Genomic DNA, 24,159 nt, shown 5'->3' with positions numbered 1-24,159 from the left:
GGAAGTCGTTCGGTTCACTATAGAGCTCTCGGTGCAGGGAACGTTCCTATGGTGCTGAAACGTGAAAGGAGCAGAGAATGGTGAGTTATGGTAGAGAGAAGATGGAGGTTCTAGAGAGAAGGCAGAGAATTTGAAAATCCAGAGTTTGGGGAAGAAGACGAAGTGTGCAGAAGAGTGGGGAAGAGTTTTTCTGAAAAATTAATTTCTCTCCCCACTTAGGATGAACGTCCACTCGCTTGCTGCCACTTGGATTCCATTAAGGTTTTAGAATGTTCCAACACGACACTTGGCAGTCGCATGCAGAGTGGGTGTGATGGCGTGTCAGTGAAGGTGCACGTGTGGCGAGGTGCATTTATGGGAGTACAGTGGTGACTCAGCACAGTAATAAATGGGACGTGACAATCCCCCTAACTACAAAAATTTTCGTCCTCGAAAATTGAGGACTTACCAAGAAACAGATGAGGGTATAAATCTCTCATGGCATCCTCAACTTCCCACGTAGAGTCGCCAGTCTTGTCGTCCCACACTACTTTCACCAGTCGAACGTCCTTCCCTTTGTATAACTTAGTGCGAACGTCTTCCACGCGAACCGGCTTCATCTCTAGCGTTCGGTCTTGTCGAAGACGAACGTCCTCCAGTTCCAATATGTGCGAGGGATCAGACACGTACTTTCGGAGTTGGGAGACGTGAAATACCGGATGAAGGTTGGATAATTGTGGAGGCAGGGCTAGCTCGTATGCAACAGGTCCAATCCTTCTCAAAATCTGATAAGGCCCCACGAACTTGGGAGACAACTTCTTTGATCTCAACGCTCTTCCTACTCCAGTCGTTGGATTCATCCTTAGAAAAACATGATCGCCAGCTTTGAACTCTAGTGGTCGTCTTCTCTTATCCGCGTATGACTTCTGCCTGCTTCTGGATGTCTTCAATCTTTCTTGAATTAATTTCACCTTGTCAGTTGTTTGTTGAACGAGCTCCGGTCCCGTCAATATGTTTTCTCCTTCTTGAAACCAACAAAGTGGCGTGCGGCATTTGCGTCCGTAAAGTGCTTCGAAAGGAGCCATTCCAATGCTGGACTGGAAGCTGTTGTTGTAGGTGAACTCTATTAACGGCAGTACTTCATCCCAAATGCCCATGTGATCGAGTACGCACGTCCGTAATAAATCCTCGAGCGTCTGGATTGTTCTCTCGGATTGACCGTCCGTCTGAGGATGGTACGCTGAACTCATTTGGAGTTTGCTGCCCAGTTCGTTTTGCAACGACTGCCAAAACCGAGAGGTGAATCTTGTGTCTCGGTCAGAGATGATGCTGGACGGCACTCCATGTAGACGAACGATCTCTTTGATGTAGAGCTTGGCCAAGTTGGTCATGGACATCTTCAAGTTGCTTCATTCTAATCCTCTCAAACACGTTACTGGATATCTTAAGGTTACAGCATTTGATGCTGTCCGGTTCTAAGTTGAACTGTAGCCTTAGGTCTCTAAAGCTTTCCACAAGCCTCAACTCACGTACCATCATGGACGACACATGCACCACCTTCCTGCTTAGTGCATCCGCCACAACGTTCGCTTTACCAGGGTGATAAAGCAACTCGAAATCATAATCTTTTAGGAATTCAAGCCACCTCCGCTGCCTCATATTCAACTCCTTTTGATCAAAGAGGTACTTGAGACTCTTATGATCACTAAAGACTTGGAAAACGGATCCATACAAGTAGTGCCTCCAAATCTTCAGAGCAAAAACGACCGCTGCCAGCTCTAGGTCGTGCGTTGGATAATTCCTCTCATGTATTTTTAGCTGTCGTGAAGCGTACGCCACCGCTCGTTTATCTTGCATCAATACACAGCCCAAACCTTGTAGGGATGCATCACAGTAGACTTCAAAAGGTCTGGCCGTGTCCGGAATCACCAAAACTGGGGCGCTCGTCAACTTCTGCTTCAATTCCTGGAAGCTAGATTCACACCGATCGGTCCAAGCGAACGGGTGATCTTTCCTGGTCAGCTGTGTCAACGGTGCCACTATCTTTGAAAATCCTTCTATGAAACGCCTATAGTAGCCTGATAGGTGAAAAGTTTACTTGTTTTTGTTGCTTATATTATGGGGCTTTTGAGTAAGTTTTAGTGTTAATTCTCATGAAAAGTGTATAATTGTTGATATTAGTATAATTTTGATTGTTTAAATGTTTTTGATGCTTTTGTTGTTTATTTTGATGAAAAATAAGGATTGGATATCATAAAAGACTTGGACCAGGCTTAATGGACGCAATTTACCGAGAGGTTCGCGCCCGGGCGTGAGAAAAAGGGCGCCCGGGCGCCAATTTACAGAGACGTTCGCGCCCGGGCGCGAGATAAAAAGGGGCGCCTGGGCGCCACTTAGAAGAAATAGGACGCTCGTCCAGAGTGAGGACGCTCGTCCAGCGCTCGTCCAACGTTCGTCCAGGACGTTCGTCCAGCGTGCAGAGGACGCTCGTTCAGCATGCAGAGGACGCTCGTCCAGCGCGCAGAAGGAGACGCTCGTCCAGAGTGAGGCCGCTCGTCCAGGGACGCTCGTCCAGCAGGGGACGCTCGTCAAGAATGGGACGCTCGTCCAGCATGGGACGCTCGTCCAGCAGCGCACGCTCGTCCAGTCGTCCAAGACGTTCGCCAATGTACACGCTCGTCCAACTCGCGGCCGCTCGTCCAGAAAATTGGACGTTCGTCCAGCGCGCCCAACGCTCATCTAGGGTCGCTCGTCCTGGGCCACTCGTTCAGAAAATTGGACGCTCGTCCAGAATTGGGCCGCTCGTCCAGAATTTGGACGCTCGTCCAGAATTGACCCGTGACTTCAATTATTGTACCCTTCTTTATATCAGACTTCAGAGGCATTTGCAGGGGGAGATCTGGAACGGGGAGAAGACCAGGGACGCTGCTGCAGCTGCTCCAAGGGGCTTCCATGGTGGAAAAACTCCAATTTCCACCATCCAATCCATCATTTCTCTCTTCTATGTTGTATATGTGTAGCTAAAACTCCATTTCACTGGGGTTGAAAGTAAATTTCTGAACTCTTTGTAATTTCTCTATTAATGCATGATCTTGTATGAATTTTGTGTTCTATCCTTATTTTTCATGCTTTTGATGGAAATCTGAGCTATTTGAACGGTTAAATCATTGGAAAATGTATGAGACCGCGGACCTAGGATAGAACTGCTAAAGGATTTCGAGTCCTAGACATAGGAGGGAATTTTTAGTCATCTGTGACATTGTGTTTAAGGCAAATCTGATAATTGAATTAGCTAAGGAATTAGCAATTTAGTTTGAATGATTAAGAACTGTCTCTGAGGAATCAGGACTGCATGCGCCTAGGATGTCGATGCTTAATTTTGAGAAATTGTGTTAGTAGAAAATTACCGGAGTGATGAACTTGAATTTCAACCCCAATGAACTTTAATTCATCTGTTTTTACCACTTTAATTTCATCTGTATGCAAATCTTACTTGTGTTATAAAATTAATCGCTAAATTAGTAAACTTTAAACAATTAGTGAAACATAACAAATCTCTTGGGAAACGATATTCGGACTTACTGATTTATTACTTGAACGATCCGGTACGCTTGCCGAGGTCTCAACAAGTTTTTGGCGCCGTTGCCGGGGATTTGTTTTTGTTTTCGTTGGTTGTTTGTTGTTTATCTGGTTTAGTTGATTTTAGCTATCTGTTGTTTAAGTGTGTATTGTGATTATATTTGAATTCTTGTACATATTTGTTATCATCTGTAGAGATTGTGTATTTTTGGATTGTTTTCTTTTAGTTTGTGTTTTGTATGAGAAGCAGAGAACAGGTTGAAAATCTACTTTTCGATCCGGAAAATGAAAGAACTGCTCGAAGGAACAACAACAGAAGAAGGAGACAAAGTAGAGAATCTAGAGAATCATCTGCTATCTCTGAAGAAATTCTGGACTTTTCATCTGGGCAAGAAAAAGAAGAAATGGAAGATAATCGCACTGGAGAAGGTTCTGGGCAAGGAAGACGTACTCTTGCAGATTATAACACTTTCTCAGGACCTCTGCACTTCAACAGTATTGCAAGACCAGTGGTGAATGCTGCTAACATGGAGATGAAGCCAACTCTTATTCATCTGGTGCAGAATAATCAGTTTCATGGATTATCTCACGAGAATCCATACACTCACTTGGCTACTTTCATGGAGATCTGTAATACAGTGAGGATTCACCAGGTTCCAGATGAAGCAATCCGACTCAGCTTATTTCCATTCTCATTGGCTGGTAATGCAAAAATGTGGCTGAATTCTTTTCCAGAGAATAGTCTGACAGTCTGGGATGATGTGGTTGCCAAATTCCTGAACAAGTTCTTCCCTCAGTCCAAAGTCAATAAGGGAAAGCAGGAGATCTCTTCTTTTCAACAGGATGCTGATGAAACTCTAGGTCAAGCATGGGATAGATTCAAAGGCCTACTGAGAAAAACCCCTACTCATGGATTTGATGAGCCTACAATGTTAAATTTGTTTCTTGGAGGGTTGAAATCCCAAACAAAGTTAATGTTAGATGCATCAGCTGGAGGTAATATCAGATGGAAGACACCTGAAGATGCACATGAACTGATTGAAAACATGGCTGCAAATGATAATGAAGTTCAGAGTGAGAGAGCTCAATTTCAACAAAAAGGTGTTCTTCAACTTCAAACTCAAGATGCTTTACTAGCTCAGAACAAGATTATGACTCAGCAACTTGAGACATTAATGAAGAAGTTATCTCAGCTACCTAAAGAACTGCAGAATGTTTCTCAATTTCAACATCAGATGGTTCAGAGTTGTCAATTGTGCGGAGGAAATCATAATAATGGTCAATGTGCAGTGCAAAGCATGTCTCATGAAGAAGTACACTATATGGGAAATCAAGGTCTTCAGACAAACTATGATCAACGTCAAAGTTTTAATCAAGGATGGAGACCTCATCCGAGTATGGGACAAGCTGCTCCTTTCAACAGACCACCTCCACAGAACTTTCAGCAACAACCTACTCTGACAGACAGAACTTCAAAACTGGAAGAAACTCTTCAGCAGTTTATGCAGGTATCAATTTCCAACCATAAAAGCACAGAAGCCTCACTTAGGAATTTGGAGATTCAGGTGGGTCAATTAGCTAAAAAGTTGGAAGAAAAACCAGAGAAGGACTTTGGGGCAAACACTGAAGTAAATCCAAAGGCAGACTGCAATGTTATTACTACAAGATCAGGAAGAATTCTGGAAGAAAGAAGGATTGAGAAAAAAGTGAGTGAAGAAAAAGATGAGATGAGTAAACAGGGAGATGAAGAAAAAGAGAGAGAGGGAGAGAAAAAGAAAGAACATGTGTACGAGAAACCTCTTCCATATCCAATGGTTGTCTCTAGAAAGGATAAGGAAAGACAGTTCCAGAGTTTCATTGATATTTTCAAGAAATTGGAAATCAAGATGCCTTTCTCAGAAGCACTGAAACAAATACCTGCTTATTCAAGATTCATGAAAGATTTGCTCACTAAGAAGAAGAAGAAGTATATTGAGGAAGAAACTATAGAAGTACAGGGCCAATGCAGTGCTATCATTCAGAAGTTGCTTCCTCCAAAGTTTAAAGATCCAGGTAGTTTTACAATTCCATGCACCATTGGTGAACTGGCTATTGGGAATGCGTTAATTGATCTTGGAGCCAGCATCAATCTTATGCCTCTGTCAATGTTTAAGAAGATTGGAGAATTAGAGTTGAAGCCCACACGCATGACTCTACAATTGGCAGACAGGTCGATCAAATATCCGCAGGGAGTAGTAGAAGATGTTCTGGTAAAGGTAGATAAATTCTTATTTCCGGTGGATTTTGTTGTCATGGAAATGAAAGAAGATACAGAAATTCCTCTGATTCTGGGAAGGCCATTCATGAAGACTGCTCGAGTGTTGATTGATGTTGATGAGGGAAAGCTCAAAGTGAGAGTTGAGGATGAAGAAGTAAATTTCAATGTCTTTGAAGCAATGTCTCACCCAAATGATGAAGATACATGCTTTCTAATTGATGAACTTGAAGAAGTCTGCATGATTGCACAGAAGACAAAGCATATATCCTCAGCTCTTAATCTGGATGTTTTAAAGGAGATTCCATCTGAGGAAGAAGAGAAAAGAGAACAGAAGTTGCACTTGAAGTTGCTACCTTCACTTCTGAATGATGTCAAACCCTTGGATCAACCACGGAGTGCTTCTTAGTGTCAAGCTAACGACGTTAAACAAGCGCTTACTGGGAGGCAACCCAGCTTTCTAACTCTATCTATTTATGTTTTCAGTTCTTTTGGTTGTGTGGATTGAATCTGAATATGTCTGGTTGTGTGGATTGATTTATGTTTCTGATTTGATTTGATTGTGAATTGTGTGTTTGAAGTTTGAATTTGAATTTGGAATTCTGTCCATGATAACTGGCATGATTGTGAGATTGTTATTGCAGAATCTGAGTTTTAGAACTTGTGTTATGATTATATATGAATTGTTCTTGAATCTGATTGATTGTGACCCAGAAGTTGAATATCTGAGTGTACTGAGAAAGCTTTGAGAGCAAGTGAGAAGTTGTTATTGCTATGAATTTTGTTTTTGCATAATTCTTATTAACACAGATACATTCTGGTTTAGAAATGAGAAAGGCAGTTTTGTTTGATGAAATTAGCTACTTGGCCAGATGACTACCCATATGTGAATATTAATCCTTTGTTATCCTATTTGAGCCTTATATATATTTGTTGTGAACCCTGAGCTTCTTACAGAACAATCTACCTTATCCAACACTCTAGGAGAAGAGAACAAAAAACATATTTGTCAAGATGATAGGTAGAAATTAAGTTTGGGGGAAATCATAATCAGTTGAATCTTAAACTGATGAAAAAATTGAAAAAAAAAAATAAATAAAAAAAAAAATAAAGTATCAAAGTTATGGAAAAATTCAAAAAAAATGTGTTATGTGATGAATGAAGAGGTAGTTGATGAATAAAGTTTCAATGTTGTTATGTTCTTGTTCTCCTCTTCTTTAGTGTTGTTTTGTTTCCCTGTAAAACCATGTTTCTTCTAGCCAAGCCAAGTTATAACCTGAGAAAGTCCTTTTGATTTAAATCAGAATGTTTGAAGTGTATATGAGATGACTTGCAAAAGTTGATGAAGTAGTTGATGACAATTTGAGTATGAATTGGAGTTGTAAACACTTGCAGGTTGAGATAAACACAGATTGAGCATTATGGTTTTATTCTTTTTCTGGTTGTCTTATCATTTTGGATTCAAGAACTTGTCAATATAGAAGTCATGACATGTGATCTGAATATTTGGAGGTGTAGGTACAATCCTTACTGTTGTGTCAAATATTATGTGATGGAATATTAACTGCTTTGTTGGGTTCGATTGTGTTGTTATTGTCTATTTTCATGAGGACATGAAAATATATAAGTTTGGGGGAGTTTGATAGGTGAAAAGTTTACTTGTTTTTGTTGCTTATATTGTGGGGCTTTTGAGTAAGTTTTAGTGTTAATTCTCATGAAAAGTGTATAATTGTTGATATTAGTATAATTTTGATTGTTTAAATGTTTTTGATGCTTTTGTTGTTTATTTTGATGAAAAATAAGGATTGGATATCATAAAAGACTTGGACCAGGCTTAATGGACGCAATTTACCGAGAGGTTCGCGCCCGGGCGTGAGAAAAAGGACTCTGGGCGCGATTTTACCGAGAAGGTCGCGCCCGGGCGTGAGAAAAAGGGCGCCCGGGCGCCAATTTACAGAGAGGTTCGCGCCCGGGCGCGAGATAAAAAGGGGCGCCTGGGCGCCACTTAGAAGAAATAGGACGCTCGTCCAGAGTGAGGACGCTCGTCCAGCGCTCGTCCAACGTTCGTCCAGGACGTTCGTCCAGCGTGCAGAGGACGCTCGTTCAGCATGCAGAGGACGCTCGTCCAGCGCGCAGAAGGAGACGCTCGTCCAGAGTGAGGCCGCTCGTCCAGGGACGCTCGTCCAGCAGGGGACGCTCGTCCAGAATGGGACGCTCGTCCAGCATGGGACGCTCGTCCAGCAGCGCACGCTCGTCCAGTCGTCCAAGACGTTCGCCAATGTACACGCTCGTCCAAGTTGACGCTCGTCCAACTCGCGGCCGCTCGTCCAGAAAATTGGACGTTCGTCCAGCGCGCCCAACGCTCGTCCAGGGTCGCTCGTCCTGGGCCACTCGTTCAGAAAATTGGACGCTCGTCCAGAATTGGGCCGCTCGTCCAGAATTTGGACGCTCGTCCAGAATTGACCCGTGACTTCAATTATTGTACCCTTCTTTATATCAGACTTCAGAGGCATTTGCAGGGGGAGATCTGGAACGGGGAGAAGACCAGGGACGCTGCTGCAGCTGCTCCAAGGGGCTTCCATGGTGGAAAAACTCCAATTTCCACCATCCAATCCATCATTTCTCTCTTCTATGTTGTATATGTGTAGCTAAAACTCCATTTCACTGGGGTTGAAAGTAAATTTCTGAACTCTTTGTAATTTCTCTATTAATGCATGATCTTGTATGAATTTTGTGTTCTATCCTTATTTTTCATGCTTTTGATGGAAATCTGAGCTATTTGAACGGTTAAATCATTGGAAAATGTATGAGACCGCGGACCTAGGATAGAACTGCTAAAGGATTTCGAGTCCTAGACATAGGAGGGAATTTTTAGTCATCTGTGACATTGTGTTTAAGGCAAATCTGATAATTGAATTAGCTAAGGAATTAGCAATTTAGTTTGAATGATTAAGAACTGTCTCTGAGGAATCAGGACTGCATGCGCCTAGGATGTCGATGCTTAATTTTGAGAAATTGTGTTAGTAGAAAATTACCGGAGTGATGAACTTGAATTTCAACCCCAGTGAACTTTAATTCATCTGTTTTTACCACTTTAATTTCATCTGTATGCAAATCTTACTTGTGTTATAAAATTAATCGCTAAATTAGTAAACTTTAAACAATTAGTGAAACATAACAAATCTCTTGGGAAACGATATTCGGACTTACTGATTTATTACTTGAACGATCCGGTACGCTTGCCGAGGTCTCAACATAGCCCGCGAGTCCCACAAAGCTTCTAACTTCTGTTACCGAACGAGGGCTTTCCCATTCCAATACCGTTCGCACCTTGGCCGGATCAACTGAAATCCCTCCAGCGGACACGACGTGCCCCAAAAACTGCACTTCCTTCATCCAGAATTCACATTTGGATAACTTAGCGTACAACTCTCTTTCTCTCAACACTCCAAGTACCAACCTTAAGTGCTCTTCATGTTCTTCGCAGCTCTTGGAGTAGATGAGAATATCGTCAATGAACACCACCACAAATTTGTCCAAGTACGGCCTGAAGATCCTATTCATGTAGTCCATGAAGACTGCTGGAGCGTTCGTCACACCGAACGGCATGACCACGTACTCGTAATGTCCATATCGTGAACGGAAGGCCGTCTTCTGAATGTCTCCTTCCTTAACCCGGATCTGGTGGTATCCCGATCTTAGATCAATCTTTGAGAAGACGCTCGCTCCATGTAATTGATCCAGTAGATCGTCAATGCGAGGCAAGGGGTATTTGTTCTTGATGGTCAGCTTATTCAATTGCCGATAGTCAATGCATAGCCGAGAGCTGCCATCCTTCTTCTTCACCAACAACACCGGCGCTCCCCAAGGTGACACGCTTGGACGGATGAACCTCTTGTCCATCAACTCTTCAATCTGCTTTTTAAGCTCAACCAATTCAGCAGGTGCCATTCTATATGGTTGAACGGATATAGGAGCCGCGGTAGTTACCAAATCAATGGTAAACTCAACTTCACGAACGGGAGGCAATCCAGGTACCTCATCCGGAAAGACGTCCGGAAATTCATCCACAACCGTTCGTCCTTCAGTGTACTTCTTGGACGAACGTTCAAAACTCTTATCCGTAACTTCTCTGTCTTCATGCGTCATGATCAAGAAACAGCTGGCGCCTTCCATTATATCTTCCTTAATTTGACTGAGCGTCACACCCAACTCTTCTTCATATTCCTCAGGAAAAATTAACTCTTTAGCTCCACAATCTATGAGAATGCGATTGGTATTCAGCCAATCCATTCCCAAAATTACTTCTAAATCTGAGAGAGGCAAACATATGAGGTTCACCTTGTACCTACGCCCTTCTATCTCAATAGGACATCTAACGCACACGGTAGATGTCCTAATCTCTCCAGCTGCTGGGGTCGACACCACCAAGTCAAACTGCATGTCACTCTCAACTATTCCCAACTTATCAACGCACGCCTTCGAGATGAAGGAGTGTGTCGCCCCCGAGTCAAACAGCACACAACATTGCTTTCCATGAATTAAGCAGGTACTGGTGATGAGCGTACCTGAGCTCGCTGCTTCTGCTCCAGTGATTGCATACACACGCCCAACAGCTTGGGCTCGACCACCTCTTGCTTGCTGAGTCCTTCTAGCGTTCGGCGGCCTCATCATTGCGCGTCCGCTCATATTGCACTCATTTTCCAGATGACCGTTTCTTTTACACCGAGTGCAATATTTCCCTCCAACCAACTGAGGGCATGATGATCTGAAATGAGGCCCTCCACACTGGAAGCATCTGACCGGCCCCGGTTGATTTGCTTGTCCAGCAACTACCATAGCTTGTGAACCACTCGACTGAGCTGGACGAGCGTATGGGGTCCTGTTCCGATTCACATTGGGTCTCGACAGAACTGGTCCTCTTGACGCCTGTTGTTTCTTCTGTTGTTCTGCCTCAGCCATATTTTTCTCTAATACCTTAGCCCTCTCAACCATGGCTGGGAACGTACGGATACATAGGCTGGAGATTAATACTTTGAGATCGCTCCTCAATCCGTTCTCAAATTTTCTACATTGCCACACTTCACTTGTGGCCATAGTATTGAAACGAACCAAGTGCTTAAACTTGTTCGTATACTCCGAAACAGACATTCCTCCCTGTACTAACTGGAGAAACTCCACCTCCTTAGCAAAACGAACGCTGTCAGGGAAGTATTCTTCATAAAACTTATCTCTAAATACTTCCCAAGTGATCGGTTGTTGAGCGTCCATCAGAATAGCTCTCGCACTCGCCCACCAGTGGCTCGCTTCTCCAGTCAATAAATACTCTGCGTACGCCAACCTGTTTTCATCTGGACATCTTTTGGCGTTGAAGATCTTCTCTATGTCTCTTAGCCACTGGTCTGCCTCGTCAGGAAGGCCCTTACCACTGAACTTAGCCGGATGGTGTTGGAGGAAACTCTCCAAGCTCCATTCAGCAGTAGGCGGGGCAGCGTTGGAAGAAGACGCCCCTGAATTATGCCTGGTCGCTGCTAAGATCTCCATTAGTTGTCTTTGTGTAGCTTCAGAGTTGGCACGTGAAGCTTCCAAACTCTGCATGACACTCTGATTTTTGTTGCATTAAAGTGGCATTTTGTTCCATCAGTGTTGTATTCTGTTGCTGCAAGCGGTCTATCACCGTCTCCAACAACCTAGCGTTGTTGGACGCGTCAGGTTCCGTAGGTTGGGGTGGAGGAGGAAGTCTAGGCGCCATTGTTCTCTGGACCAGAGAAAACGAACGTTAGTCATGCTTAAGAGTTAAAACAATAACTCGTCAAACACACAACAAGCACACAGCAAAAACGCAATGCACTCATAACCTACAGCGTCCTTAAGAGAACAAAACTGCTCTGATACCAATAATGTAACATCCCAAAATTTTACAGTCATCAACTATATACTTAGAATAATCACATATATTAATAATTCAAAACAGTTTTAAACAAAAGGCACGACAATAACGAAAGAGGCCGAACGGCCGTTAATGTACATAATTTAACGAGCGTTCACAAAAAGATAAGGACGAACGATTTACAAAAAAACAAAGACCGAACGTCCAACTATTTACAGTCTACAAAAGAGCGCTCGCTCACAGCCGCTCGCTAATCTAACTAAAAACCGAACGCCTCTACTGTTCGGCCTTCACTTCCACTTCTACGAGGTTGGCGTCCTCCAAATTTTCTTCTTCCAGTGTTTCTTCCAGTAACGCCTCTCCATCTGCTCACATCCACACGGATGATCATTGCATAGACAAGACGAAGGTTCAAGGACGAACGACAACACAAGAAAGAGACACAGGGTAAGCTTATTGAATTTAATTCAATCCAAAACATACATTTCATGCATATCAAATCCAGCAAGTAAGTTCACAACATATACATTCAATTCATAAATAAATTTCATCCAAAATCCTGATACTAGACCGACCGTCCGGACTGTATGAATCCTGTGTAGCTAAGGCGTCCGTGCACTCAGGTGGGGTAACTGGAATGCTCATCAGTAGCCACCTAAGGTTAGTCTGTTCTGTCCAAGTTACAGTTATGGACTAGACCTCCTGCCATTCCCACGCATGACATGCCCCTCTCTACTTGAGAACGAGCATTCACGGAATATCAGGATGGATCACCATCTAAGCTTACCACGTTCATACTTACAATTCTCAATATTCATTCAAGAGTCGTTCCACCCTGGAACGCTCGTTCAAATCTACAATCACAATTTTAGTTCTCATAGTGTTCGCACATCTTAATTCATCCTCTTAAATACATTTTCATTCTATGTTCCACTTTCTTAAAAAGACGAACGTTCAGCCCCCTTCATAATGAGGACAACCATGGAGAACAAAACCGAAGAATTTACTCCGTTCCAAAACAGAATAGAACCAATTACCAAATAGATGGATGACCTGTATTAATCAAGGTTACTCGACACTGTCGGTCGACACAGATGGATGATCTGTAGTCACAAGGGTGATCGACACAGTAGGTCGACACAGATGAATGATCTGTAGTAACAAGGGTGATCGACACGGTAGGTCGACACAGATGGAATATCTGTAGTAACAAGGGTGATCGACACGGTAGGTCGACACAGATGGAAGATCTGTAGTAACAAGGGTACTCGACACTATCGGTCGACACAGATAGTCGACCTGTATTAACAATGGTCCTCAAAACTGTCGGCGACACAGATGGATGATCTGTATTCTCAAGAATGATCGACACTGTCGGTCGACACAAATGAAAGATCTATATTATCAAGGGCTTTTCTAGAAAAGAGTAAGAGCGCTTGGTGTAAGACCGAGCACTGCCCAATACGATTACTATGTGTAAGATCGACACTGCTCATGATGAGCTCTAAGTAAAAGACCTACATAGCTCATGCTCGACCAGAATCCTTCCCAAATGAAAGTATTCCAATTCAAATAAAGTTTACTGGAACATCAAACGGTCGAGAACCGTTTAATGTCGGACATACGTTATCATAGGAAAGTTGATATTCAAGTTTCACTTATGTTCACTGCTTCTAAGCATGTATATTTCATATTCACATGTATCACCCATATCATACATTTCTACCAACATATATCATGTTCATGCAGTACAGCAACGTTCGATCATGCATACTCAACCAATATACACCTCATACTTATGATCATATACCAACAATCAGATAACACAGTTCATACTTCATGCGACACACGTAATGTTCATACAGTACAAGACAAACGTAAGAATTAAATTTAGTAAGCTTCCCTTACCCGGATTCAGTAGCGAACGTCCTAAATGGGTGGATCTTGACTCGTCTAAAAGGAGCTCTCTCAACGTTTCTCTTAAGCTTTCCCACTAAACTACTCAAAAGAAAAAAAATGAAGGGTTTAGCATACCCCGTTGCATGCAACTGAAACAGTTTACAGAAACTCCAGGGACGATTGCCCAAGTGAAACTTACCAGAATTGGAAGTCGTTCGGTTCACTATAGAGCTCTCGGTGCAGGGAACGTTCCTATGGTGCTGAAACGTGAAAGGAGCAGAGAATGGTGAGTTATGGTAGAGAGAAGATGGAGGTTCTAGAGAGAAGGCAGAGAATTTGAAAATCCAGAGTTTGGGGAAGAAGACGAAGTGTGCAGAAGAGTGGGGAAGAGTTTTTCTGAAAAATTAATTTCTCTCCCCACTTAGGATGAACGTCAACTCGCTTGCTGCCACTTGGATTCCATTAAGGTTTTAGAATGTTCCAACACGACACTTGGCAGTCGCATGCAGAGTGGGTGTGATGGCGTGTCAGTGAAGGTGCACGTGTGGCGAGGTGCATTTATGGGAGTACAGTGGTGACTCAGCACAGTAATAAATGGGACGTGACAACCATCAATCCAAGAAATGTTAGAGGAGCATATTTGCATTTGTTTTTATATTTTCAAAAGAGAAGGATTCATCGACCATATGAATGAATATGGTTCCAATAAAAGTATTTTCTATTTTACCATTGATAAAGATACATGCATGATGCTTGTTTAGATTGACAACTTGTTATGATTTTTTGTTCATGATGCTACTATGCACACAAGTGTTTTGACTTTTTGAACCTTTCTGTTGTGTTTCCTTTGATTTTTTTTGGTAGTTATTTTGTTTTTTTTTTAAATTGTCAAATTCATGTATGTTTTAGCTTTTCTTCTTTTTATTATTTTATTTTTGAAAAACAATGGACAAATTATGAAATCATATTTTCAAAATAATGCTTAGTACTTTACTTTTTCTTTTGTAACAGTGGTGTATACTTGTTTGATTTCACAAGCTGGTCAAAAGTATATTTGAAAAGATTTGAAGCAGACTAGGACAACATGTATGTTGTCTTCACAATTTTCCTTTAGAAAGTAAAATATTACTGGAATTAAAGTGGGGGCATATATGAGAACCACCAAAATGCCCCTATTTTTGGTGTATGGTGGGAAAAAAATATGGTGAAATGTCTTTAAAAATAAGAAATATGTATGATACTCCTAAAGCTGCGATAAATGTCTTTAAAATCGAGAATTCTCTCTTACTGAATTCAAAATTCATATATTAACTAATCAAGGTGTCTACATATATTTATTTGGTGCCCTTATATATAGGTACAAATATTTAAACAATTTAAGAAACTCTAAAAGAAAACCAAAAGACATCATATCAAAAAATAATTTGAAAATTTAAAAACAGAAACAAATTGTTCACGTAACGAAACACCTTGCTTGCATAACAAACTTACAAAATTAAAATAAAATTATAAAACTCTTAATTGCATATTAAATTAAAATTATAAAACTTTTAATTGCCTAGGTGCTCCAAGTAATGATTTTTATTTCATTTAAATTCCAAGCTTCATGGAGCATCAAGAGCCTTCACGAGATTTGTTTTTCTAAGAGTTTTGTTCCTTGATCTTGTCATAAGTTCTTTGAATTGTAATGGATCTTCATGAAATTCTTCCTGTATAGGATCCAAAGATAGTCCTCTATCATTAACATTATTTGTAATGCCAAGACTGATAATGATCCAATGAAGGTGTAGCTTTGCAAAGGTAGTATGGCCAGTATCTACATATGGTACCAAAGTAATAGTACATATTAAAAGTAATAGGCTTAATACACTTTTGGTCCCTATTTTCTTCGACTTTGTTCAATGTGAACTTTTTTTTAGTGTTTAATATTCAATTTTCGTAATTTATGTTCAATTTGGTCATTTTTCATGCAAAAAAAACCAAACCCAAATGGCACCATCAATCACCATCTTCATTCACACAAAACCTAAAGAAAAACCAAAACTAAATTGTGTCACCATCATTACCATCTTTGTTCACGCAAAACCTGTAGATAAACCAGACCCAAATCGCGCCACCATATTTGTCACCATTCACATAGCCACCCACAAATCCGAAAAAATAAAACCAAAAAGATGAAAATAGAAATCTGTGTTGGCTTAATTCCCCTAAATCGAAAGAGAGACTTGGAAATTGCAAGCACAAACCGTGACACCACCGTCACAAAAATCTTAATTTTGGGAGTGATTTTGGAGTTTGTGATTAAGGAAGATGGATTCATAAAACTTTCGTTTAGACTTGGAAAACATGGTGGTGCAATGCCAAAAGACTAGATTCCACATTGCAATTTTGGCTTCAAGCGATTCCCATGACATTTCACACAAATCTTCCATCTTGGCTTTCGTTCAAAGTATAAATTTTTTGTTGAGAGAAATCAAATGGGTCTTGGGTGTGGTGATCCTATTGGATGGCCTATGGGAGGGGGACTCAGGAACGAGAGAGAGGTGTGAAGGAGAAGATAAGGAAGCAGAGACAGCGAAGATACGATTGTAGAGGAACAAAGCTACTCTAGTGTTGGCTCCAATGGTGATTGCATTCACGATGGTGAAGAAATGGAGTAACGTTGCATTGCCACATAAGAATTGTGTAGGATGACCACATAAGCAACAATCCAACAACTCATTCAAACATTATCCATGTGTACACTCTGTCATTAACGATTTAGACGATGTCATAAAAAAATTAAATTAAACATAAATTACAAACATTAGGACCACAACGAACAAAATTAACAAAAATAAAGACAAAAAAATATATAAAAAGTATATTATAACTTTAAAAATAATAAATTATAAAAATATATTTATTGAAAAATTATTATTGAAATATATAAAGGATGGACTGTTCTAATTTAAATATACATTTATTCATTAAATAAATTTATATATTAAATATACATTTCTAAAGATATAACAAATAGGTTTTTTGAATATTGGATTGATTCTTCGAATTAAATACACATGTTTTTATTAAATAAATTTATACATTTATTTAAAAATATTTGTACGTAATCAATAATCATGTTAATTTTATAGTTTAAAATAAATAAATTTATATTCAAATATTTTTTTTACTTTCGTTTTTATTACTATTATTTGTATTAATATTCTTGTTAAGTGTAATTTTTATACTTCATTATTTAAATATAAAAAAATCATTATTAGAATAATATTTTTTATTTATAATTCATTTATTATAAAAATACTCATAATTAATTATTACTTTTTCATGTTATTAAACTCTTAAAAAACTATAACATTAAATATAATTACATAAATAAATTATTTATTTTAATATAATATTAATTATATTTATTTTTTAATACAAATTGAAAAAAAGAAAACAAAAAGGGACCCCGCGTGGGTAAGCACGGATCCTAGTTACTGTTAAAAAACTTAGTGTTCGATGCCACGTGAGAGTGACATTACAATTCATTATTATTTGTGTCAGGTGCTGCTGAACACAACGTGAACGAGTGAATCTTTTCCAAAGTAATATATTAGAACAAGATTTTGCAGAAGCATAATGAAGTTCTTAGCTATGGCGGAAGCAAGAAGTGTGAAAGTTGTTGAAGTTTGCAGTGTGGCACCATCAGAGGCAGCAGCAACTACCAATTGCTCCACTCCGACATCTTTGTCTCTAACATTCTTTGACCTACTATGGTTAAGGAGTCCCCCAGTTGAACGTGTTTTCTTCTATGAACTTCCCAACACAACCATCTCCTTCTTTGACACCATTCTTCCCAATCTCAAACTCTCCCTTTCTCTCACACTCCAACACTTTCTCCCTCTTGCTGGCACCATCACATGGCCCCTTGAATCTCCTCACCCCATCATCAACTATGTCCCTGGCAATGCCGTTTCCTTCACCATAGCTGAATCCACCACTGATTTCAACATGCTTTGTTCCAATACCTGTCAGGCTTCTCTGCTCCATCATCTGATACCCCACTTGCCCACTTCCGATGAACAAGCATCTGTGATGGCCCTCCAGGTTACCCTTTTTCCTGGTTCTGGTTTTTCCATCGGAATAGCCACACACCATGCAGCCACGGATGGGAAAGCCACAACTTTGTTTCTCAAAGCATGGGCCTATGTTTGCTCCAATAACTTCACAGAATCATCGTTTTCGTCGTTGCCAAAACACCTCACGCCATTCTATGACAGGTCAATGATAAACGACACCGAAGGAATCGGTGAGAGGTGTTTGAAGAATTGGTTGAACATCGGTGGACCAAACAACAGGAGCATGAAGGTGTGGGATCTTGGAGGTGTAAATGCAATGTCAGCCGAATCAGTCAGAGGGTCGTTCGAGTTAACCTCTTCAAACATCGGACAACTGAAGCAACATGCAAAATCTAAGCTCGGTGAGAATGCTCATGTGTCAACATATTTGGTTGCGTGTGCTTATATGTTGCAGTGTTTGGTGAAGGCAGAACAACCTAAGACTGATGGAGTAGCCTTTTTGTTCAGTGTGGACTGTAGGACTCGTATGGAGACACCCATTTCCTCCACGTATTTTGGAAACTGTATCATGGGTCATAAGGTTATGGACGGAACAAGGAAATTGTTAGGAGATGATGGTTTCATCAATGGTGTTGAAGGGATGAATGAAGCTTTGAAGAAGTTGGAGGATGGGGTGTTTAGTGAGGCAGTGAATATGTCTACAATTATGAAAATTGCGAGGGATAATCGAATACTTACAACTGCAGGATCACCACGATTTGAGGTATATAGTATTGATTTTGGATGGGGAAGGCCAATGAAGGTGGATATGACATCCATAGGCAAAACTGGAGCATTCTGTGTTTCTGAAAGTAGGAATGAGAATGGAGGAATTGAGATTAGTTTGGTGTTGAAGAAGCAAGAAATGGAAACTTTCGTTGCTCATTTTAATCAAGGTCTTCAATCCCTTTAATGTTGTACAACTTTCAAGTATGCTCTTGTTTGGGAAAATTTATGTGTTGATCTTATCGGTTTTTCTGTTTTGTTCTTTTCTATGCCTATTTAATAGGCTTTTTCTCTGTTTCTGTGACTTAGAAAAATAAATGAAAATTTTCATTTTTTTGTTTTAGTTCCTTTATCTGTCTTTCCTTTAATTTTATGCTCAATTTTCAATAGTAATCCACATCACAACTGAACTGTAGTTACCCTACTTAGCCAAAGTTCTCTCTTAACCAGTGTTACATGTAAACAATAGTAATCCAAACGCTATGGAAGGAATAAGAGATTTGGTAACAAAGAAGAAGAGTGTTGAGTGGTTTCTTTTATTTTCATTACGCACCTACTTAAGCAAATAATTTCTATTTTTCTTTTTATTTTCAGTCCAAGCTTTTTTTTAATTTATTATTTTAACTATACTAAATTTATATCACATAATAAAATAATTAAAATATTAGATTGACTTGGATATATGTTTGAGTTTATTTTAATAGAATAATATAATTAGTATTATATTGTTATATATAAATGTCATATTATTATAAATGTAACCATATCTAGTATTAATTTACAATTTTAGAAGATACATAAAATGCATATTACATACTGTCATAGGTTAATGTAAAAACCAAAATATTTGTACAATTTATACAACTTAAAATTGTGTGCTTAAATTTGTATACAACTATTTTTGTTAAATGTCTATCAACATCATAAAATCCAATTTCCAACATTTTTACTCACAAGAATATTAAAAAAGAACATCTCAATAAGTCAGTAATCTAAACGAAAAAATTTCCAGATACAAGCCATTACAGCCTTTCTGTTTCTGTACATTATTTTTCCCTGTCCGGATACAACACATTACAACCATACCCAGCAGTTTCTTTAAGGACAAAAGGTTTAACGTCAAATTAATTTTTTGAATGATAAAAATACTCAAAAGAAAAAATATATTAATAAAACAACCAAATATAATATGTTTATGTATGTACTATGGACAACTATATCATCACACTTTAAACTTCTTCGATTACTTAAGTTAGTTTTGAGTTAGTCTTTTGAGTTAGTCTTTTTAATAAATGTAATCGTTTATCTATCTATTTATAGGTTTTGAAATGGACTTTTGATTAGGGTTGATTCAATCGCAGTCCAATATCATCTAAGTCGGTACGAGACTGTTCGGTCTAACTTGTGTTGAGATTTCTGAAGTTGACTTTCTATGTAATTGATGTAGGGTCGAGAACTATATCTTCACACTTTAAACATCTTCGATTAGTTCAATCTATCTCTCTTCCTCCAATATCTTGTCGGTTTTCTCAAATGCAGTCCAATTTCGAGCAGGTTCAGATATAGACACTCTGACGCTTTAGTTTTTAGTTGTCAATCGATTATCACATTTAAGTCTTAAACACTAGTAAAAAAAAGTTTTTTAACGTGCTATATACGCTTTAGTTTTATTGAAACCGAAGCGTATAAAAGCGCGGTGGCATTTCCGTAAATATTGAGTGGTTATATACCTCGGTTATATATGAACCGATGCCTATAGATGTTACTGCTTCGGGTAGAAGGCCAACTGAGGCATATGATATGAGTTTTAAATGATTTAGGCACCGGTTTGCGGTGTAACTGATGCAGTTAAAGGGTTTAGGCACTGGTTTTTCATATAACCGAGGTAGTAGCCCTTATGTTAAAATCCAAAAACGATTCTCTCGCACTCTCGTGATTTCTCTCATCTTTGCCTCCCTCTCCCTCGCGATTTCTCCTCTCCACCAAACCCCAGCATCAGGCCGCTACCATCACCAGCCATTAGGGTCGCCGCAAGCACCACCGTTCAACCATGCCGCCGGCTACCACGCGCAAACCCGCAAGCCGCCACCACAACGCCTTCGTTCTCGTTCAAACTCCATGGACGCATCGACCACCATCTTCATCTTCTCCGCCATGAGCACATCCATGGCCGTCAACCGGAGAACGCAATCGCAACCATTCCAAGTCGCGCGCAGCCATCACCTTCGTCCTCCTCGCGCACGCACCTGCAAAGAGGAAAACTCAGACATATCCAGAAATAGAACCCTTGGCGCGAATTTCATCTACCCCTCTTCTCCACCGTCACGTAGCCATCGTGTTTCAACCTTCTTCCATCACCATCACCGGACCTGCAACTCTGTGACAGAAACCCTTAATTGTGCCACCGTCACCAAAATGGCGCAACAATCTCCCTCGCGCCTTCACCGTCAACATGCAATAAGAGAAATCAACTCGCACAAATCTGAGTTAAGAATCCCTAAAGCATGTCGTCGTCGTGGCGAGAGTTGCCATGGTTGTGCGATTATGGTTGATGCACTTCGCGTTGCTTCCGGAGGCGCGGTTTATGAATTGGATCCCTGCGTGATGGTTATATGGTGTTAAATCTGGTTTCTACAGGTCTGATTGTGGTTGTAAGTAAAGGCAAGCAGCGGCGCGATTCTGATTTAGGGCTTTCGTTCAGTGTTTGCACATGGAGGCTCACATCGCCCTCTTCAATCTCTCCCTACCTTTCGACTACGTCGTCGCCATGGTCCTCCCGTCTCCAATCTCTACTCCTCCAGGTCGTCTCTGATCATAAGAAGATCTTCTGGGACGTCTGCGTCAAGGCCCCCGACGGCACCGATGATGCCACCTACTTCCCTCTGCTGCCCTTTCTCCACATCCAGTTCTTCCCTAGCGGGATGGGCACCCTCTGTCAATAGCTTGAATGTGAATAATGTTCTTGTTCCAGAGGATGACATTCACGGAGGATACTCAATCTCAAGGCTCCCAGAAGGAATCAGATTTTGGAAGAACTGATACTGCCTCGGTCTAAAGAGAACCGAGTTGAATCCTAGATATTGCTTCGGTTAAAGAGAACTTAGGCGAATCCTTCTGACTTTTTACCTCGCCTACATATGTCTCGCTTCTCAAATCGATGTCTATGGTCGAAAATAACCGATGTCTATTCCTTTAACTACACTAGTGAAATGTCCAATAAATGCAACCATCTACCTTTTTACCTTACCTCTGTATTTATATGTTTCGAAATGGGTTTTTGATTAATATTAGCCCAATCACGACCCGATATTATCTAAGTATCACTAGTAAAAAAACTGCTTTTCAACTCGCGTCATAGACATCGGTTTAGGTGAAACCGGAGTCTATCAAGTTATACGCTTCGGTTCGTTTAGAACCAGTGTAAAATAGTGTTTATGCCTCGGTTTAAACGGAAACCGAGGTATATAATTATTCCATTTTTTTTTATTTTTTTTTTAAGAACTATATGCCTCGGTTAGGTGTAAAACCGAAACCTTTACGCATGTATGGCTTCGGGCGAGCAGAGAACCGAGTCATATAGTAACCTTTCATTTTCCAGATCTCATTCAGACCCTCGCTCTCCCACCTCGCTCCCTCACTCTCCCTCCCTCTCACTCGTTCTGCCTCACTCTCCCTCCCTCTCACTCGTTCTCCCTCACTCTCCCTCCATCTCAGCCGTTCTCCCTCACTCTCCCTCCCTCTCCCTCCTCCCTTGCTCTCTCGCTCCGTCAATCTCTCACTCCCTCGCTCTCGCTCCACCGCTCCCTGGCCCTCGCTCTCGCTCCCTGGCCCTCGCTCTCGCTCCCTGGCCCTGGCCCTCGCTGCTCTCGCTCTCGCTCTCGCTCTCGCTACGCCGCTCCCTGGCCCTCGCTCCGTCGTGCCTCCCACCCTACAACCCCAACCCACCACCAATCGCCACTCAACCGGACGCGATCTCACTCCACCAGCGGACACGATCTCAGATCTGATGTTGTTCGTGGACCGCCTGGTGCCGCCCTTGCTACTGGTGGAGTCGCTGGCGTCAATGAAGAAGAACACGAAAATCCATGTGCGAAGAGGAAGAAACCCATGGTCGGAGATGCTTCTGGTGGTCGGACATGCTCCTGTTAAGTCGATCTTCATCTCTGCTTCTGAGTTTTTTCAGCTTAAGTCCATCTTCATCTCTGTATCTGAGTTTCTGTATCTGAGTTTCTTCTCATTAGTTGTTGTAATTTGTAATTTGTGGGTTGTAATTTGGACATTGGTGAGTTCATGATGTTTGCTGCTTTGCTGCTTCTGTAAATAGATTTATGACATTGATTATTGGTTGTAATACTGATTTGTTTGATTTCTGATGTGGTTTTTCTGGTTGTGTTTGATTTCTGGTTTGGTTATGAATCTGAAATCTTGAGTTTGGTTGGCATGATTGAAGGAGGAACGTTTGGGAAAACAACACAGAAGCTATTACCTCGGTTATTTAGGAACCGAGATATATTTATGTTCTATTGCCTCGGTTATCTAAGAACCGAGGCATATATTGCTGTTTCGTTCTACCCCGGTCCATACCCGAAACATAAACTTTAACCTTTTTACTTCGCCTTCGAATGCCTCGGTTGTAGAACCGAGGCCTATAAACATTTATAACCGGTGCCTTAGCTCTTTACTGTACTAGTGTATATTTTTTCCTTTATTAATTAAATTGTAAAATATTTAATGTGCAAGATATCAAACGGTCATCAAGTTACTATGAAATTGTTCGGTCTAATTTGTGTCTGGATTTCTGGAGACCAATATTAAATATTTCTGGATTTCTTAATTAGTTTTCGAATGACATATTTTACGTTTTTAAAATAAATATATTTTAACACCATATAAATTTTGGAAAAAGAAACAATCAAAGTATTAATATTAAATTATTTTTTTCGATTAAAATAAAAAAGTATTTTTTATATTAATTTTTAAAAATTAAATGGTGAGGAAAGAGAATAAATTAATATGATACGTATATAATTTGTAAATAATTATTTTTTATAATAATAATAATAATAAAATATTATTTTATTAGATTTTATCTGGTTACTATAATTTTTGTCAGTAGTAGTTTTCCAGTACTATCTTAAGAAATTTAATCCATATATATATATATATATATATATATATATATATATATATATATATATATATATATATATATATATATATATATATTCATTTCAACGTCAAAGAAAAGCAGCAACGAAAATTAAACGAAGTGCACCTTTTCCTGCCTAATTTTTCTACAACTTTTTAAATAAGTAATCAATAATTGATAAACTAATTGAAATATATAATAAATTTTAAAATTTATTAATTTTAATTAATTATTTTATGGAAAAAAAATGAAAACTCTAATTGAAGCCTCGTCGTAATTTTATATTCAAAATCAAATTAAAAACGTATTTAATTAAATAATATAATAATAATGTTTTAATATTATTAAATCGATTTATTTTAAATTTTCAGATTTTTTCTTAAATTTTAAAAAACAATAGAATAAAAATTATATGTTATTAAATGTTTTCACTAGACTTTTTGTTAAAGAAAAGTGTTCAAAATTAGAATAGAAGTGTTATTTTGGTAGACTTTTCATGTATTAGGTTAGAAGAACCTTACTAAGAACTGCCAGAATATTTTGTGGTACACAAATAAATTAGTCATAATAACGAAAAGTA

At 39.8% G+C, this 24,159-nt stretch overlaps 2 protein-coding genes and 1 non-coding gene across 3 annotated transcripts; 1 reads left to right on the top strand and 2 right to left on the bottom strand.

Annotated features, from left to right (window-relative positions):
• Window positions 1–407: 407 nt before the first annotated feature.
• Window positions 408–11,410, bottom strand: LOC108344536 (uncharacterized). Its single transcript, XM_052867759.1, has 5 exons — window positions 10,165–11,410; window positions 9,746–10,071; window positions 9,073–9,652; window positions 1,335–2,057; window positions 408–1,219 (listed from the first exon to the last, which is right to left on the bottom strand). Exons 1-5 carry the CDS (start codon window positions 11,408–11,410, stop codon window positions 408–410), a joined length of 3,687 nt encoding a protein of 1,228 aa, XP_052723719.1.
• On the bottom strand, window positions 4,372–4,474 carry LOC128193825 (small nucleolar RNA R71). The gene has a single exon (XR_008245134.1). It is a non-coding gene; the product is annotated as a small nucleolar RNA R71 (small nucleolar RNA).
• A 5,771-nt stretch (window positions 11,411–17,181) lies between the features above and the next one.
• LOC108344927 (phenolic glucoside malonyltransferase 1) lies at window positions 17,182–18,773 on the top strand. The gene has a single exon (XM_017583467.2). It carries the CDS (start codon window positions 17,226–17,228, stop codon window positions 18,615–18,617), a length of 1,392 nt encoding a protein of 463 aa, XP_017438956.1. The 5' UTR covers window positions 17,182–17,225; the 3' UTR covers window positions 18,618–18,773.
• Window positions 18,774–24,159: the final 5,386 nt, after the last annotated feature.

Source organism: Vigna angularis, chromosome 8 (genome assembly GCF_016808095.1).
Source record: "Vigna angularis cultivar LongXiaoDou No.4 chromosome 8, ASM1680809v1, whole genome shotgun sequence".
Taxonomy (NCBI): Eukaryota; Viridiplantae; Streptophyta; class Magnoliopsida; order Fabales; family Fabaceae; genus Vigna; species Vigna angularis.
Note: the sequence above shows the minus strand (reverse complement) of the source record. Positions and strands in the feature narration are given on the sequence as shown.

Bases quoted from the DNA above. Each gene is read 5' to 3' on its own strand.
- LOC108344536 (XM_052867759.1), bottom strand. From the start codon at position 11,410: ATGCAGAGTTTGGAAGCTTCACGTGCCAACTCTGAAGCTACACAAAGA. The intron at 10,072-10,164 runs GTAGGTACAAGG...GCATTCTCATAG, and splicing joins TCCTATTGAGATAGAAGGGC to ATTGTGGAGCTAAAGAGTTA. The intron at 2,058-9,072 runs GCTATGTTGAGA...TTCACCTATCAG, and splicing joins AAGCTTTGTGGGACTCGCGG to GCTACTATAGGCGTTTCATA.
- LOC108344927 (XM_017583467.2), top strand. From the start codon at position 17,226: ATGAAGTTCTTAGCTATGGCGGAAGCAAGAAGTGTGAAAGTTGTTGAA.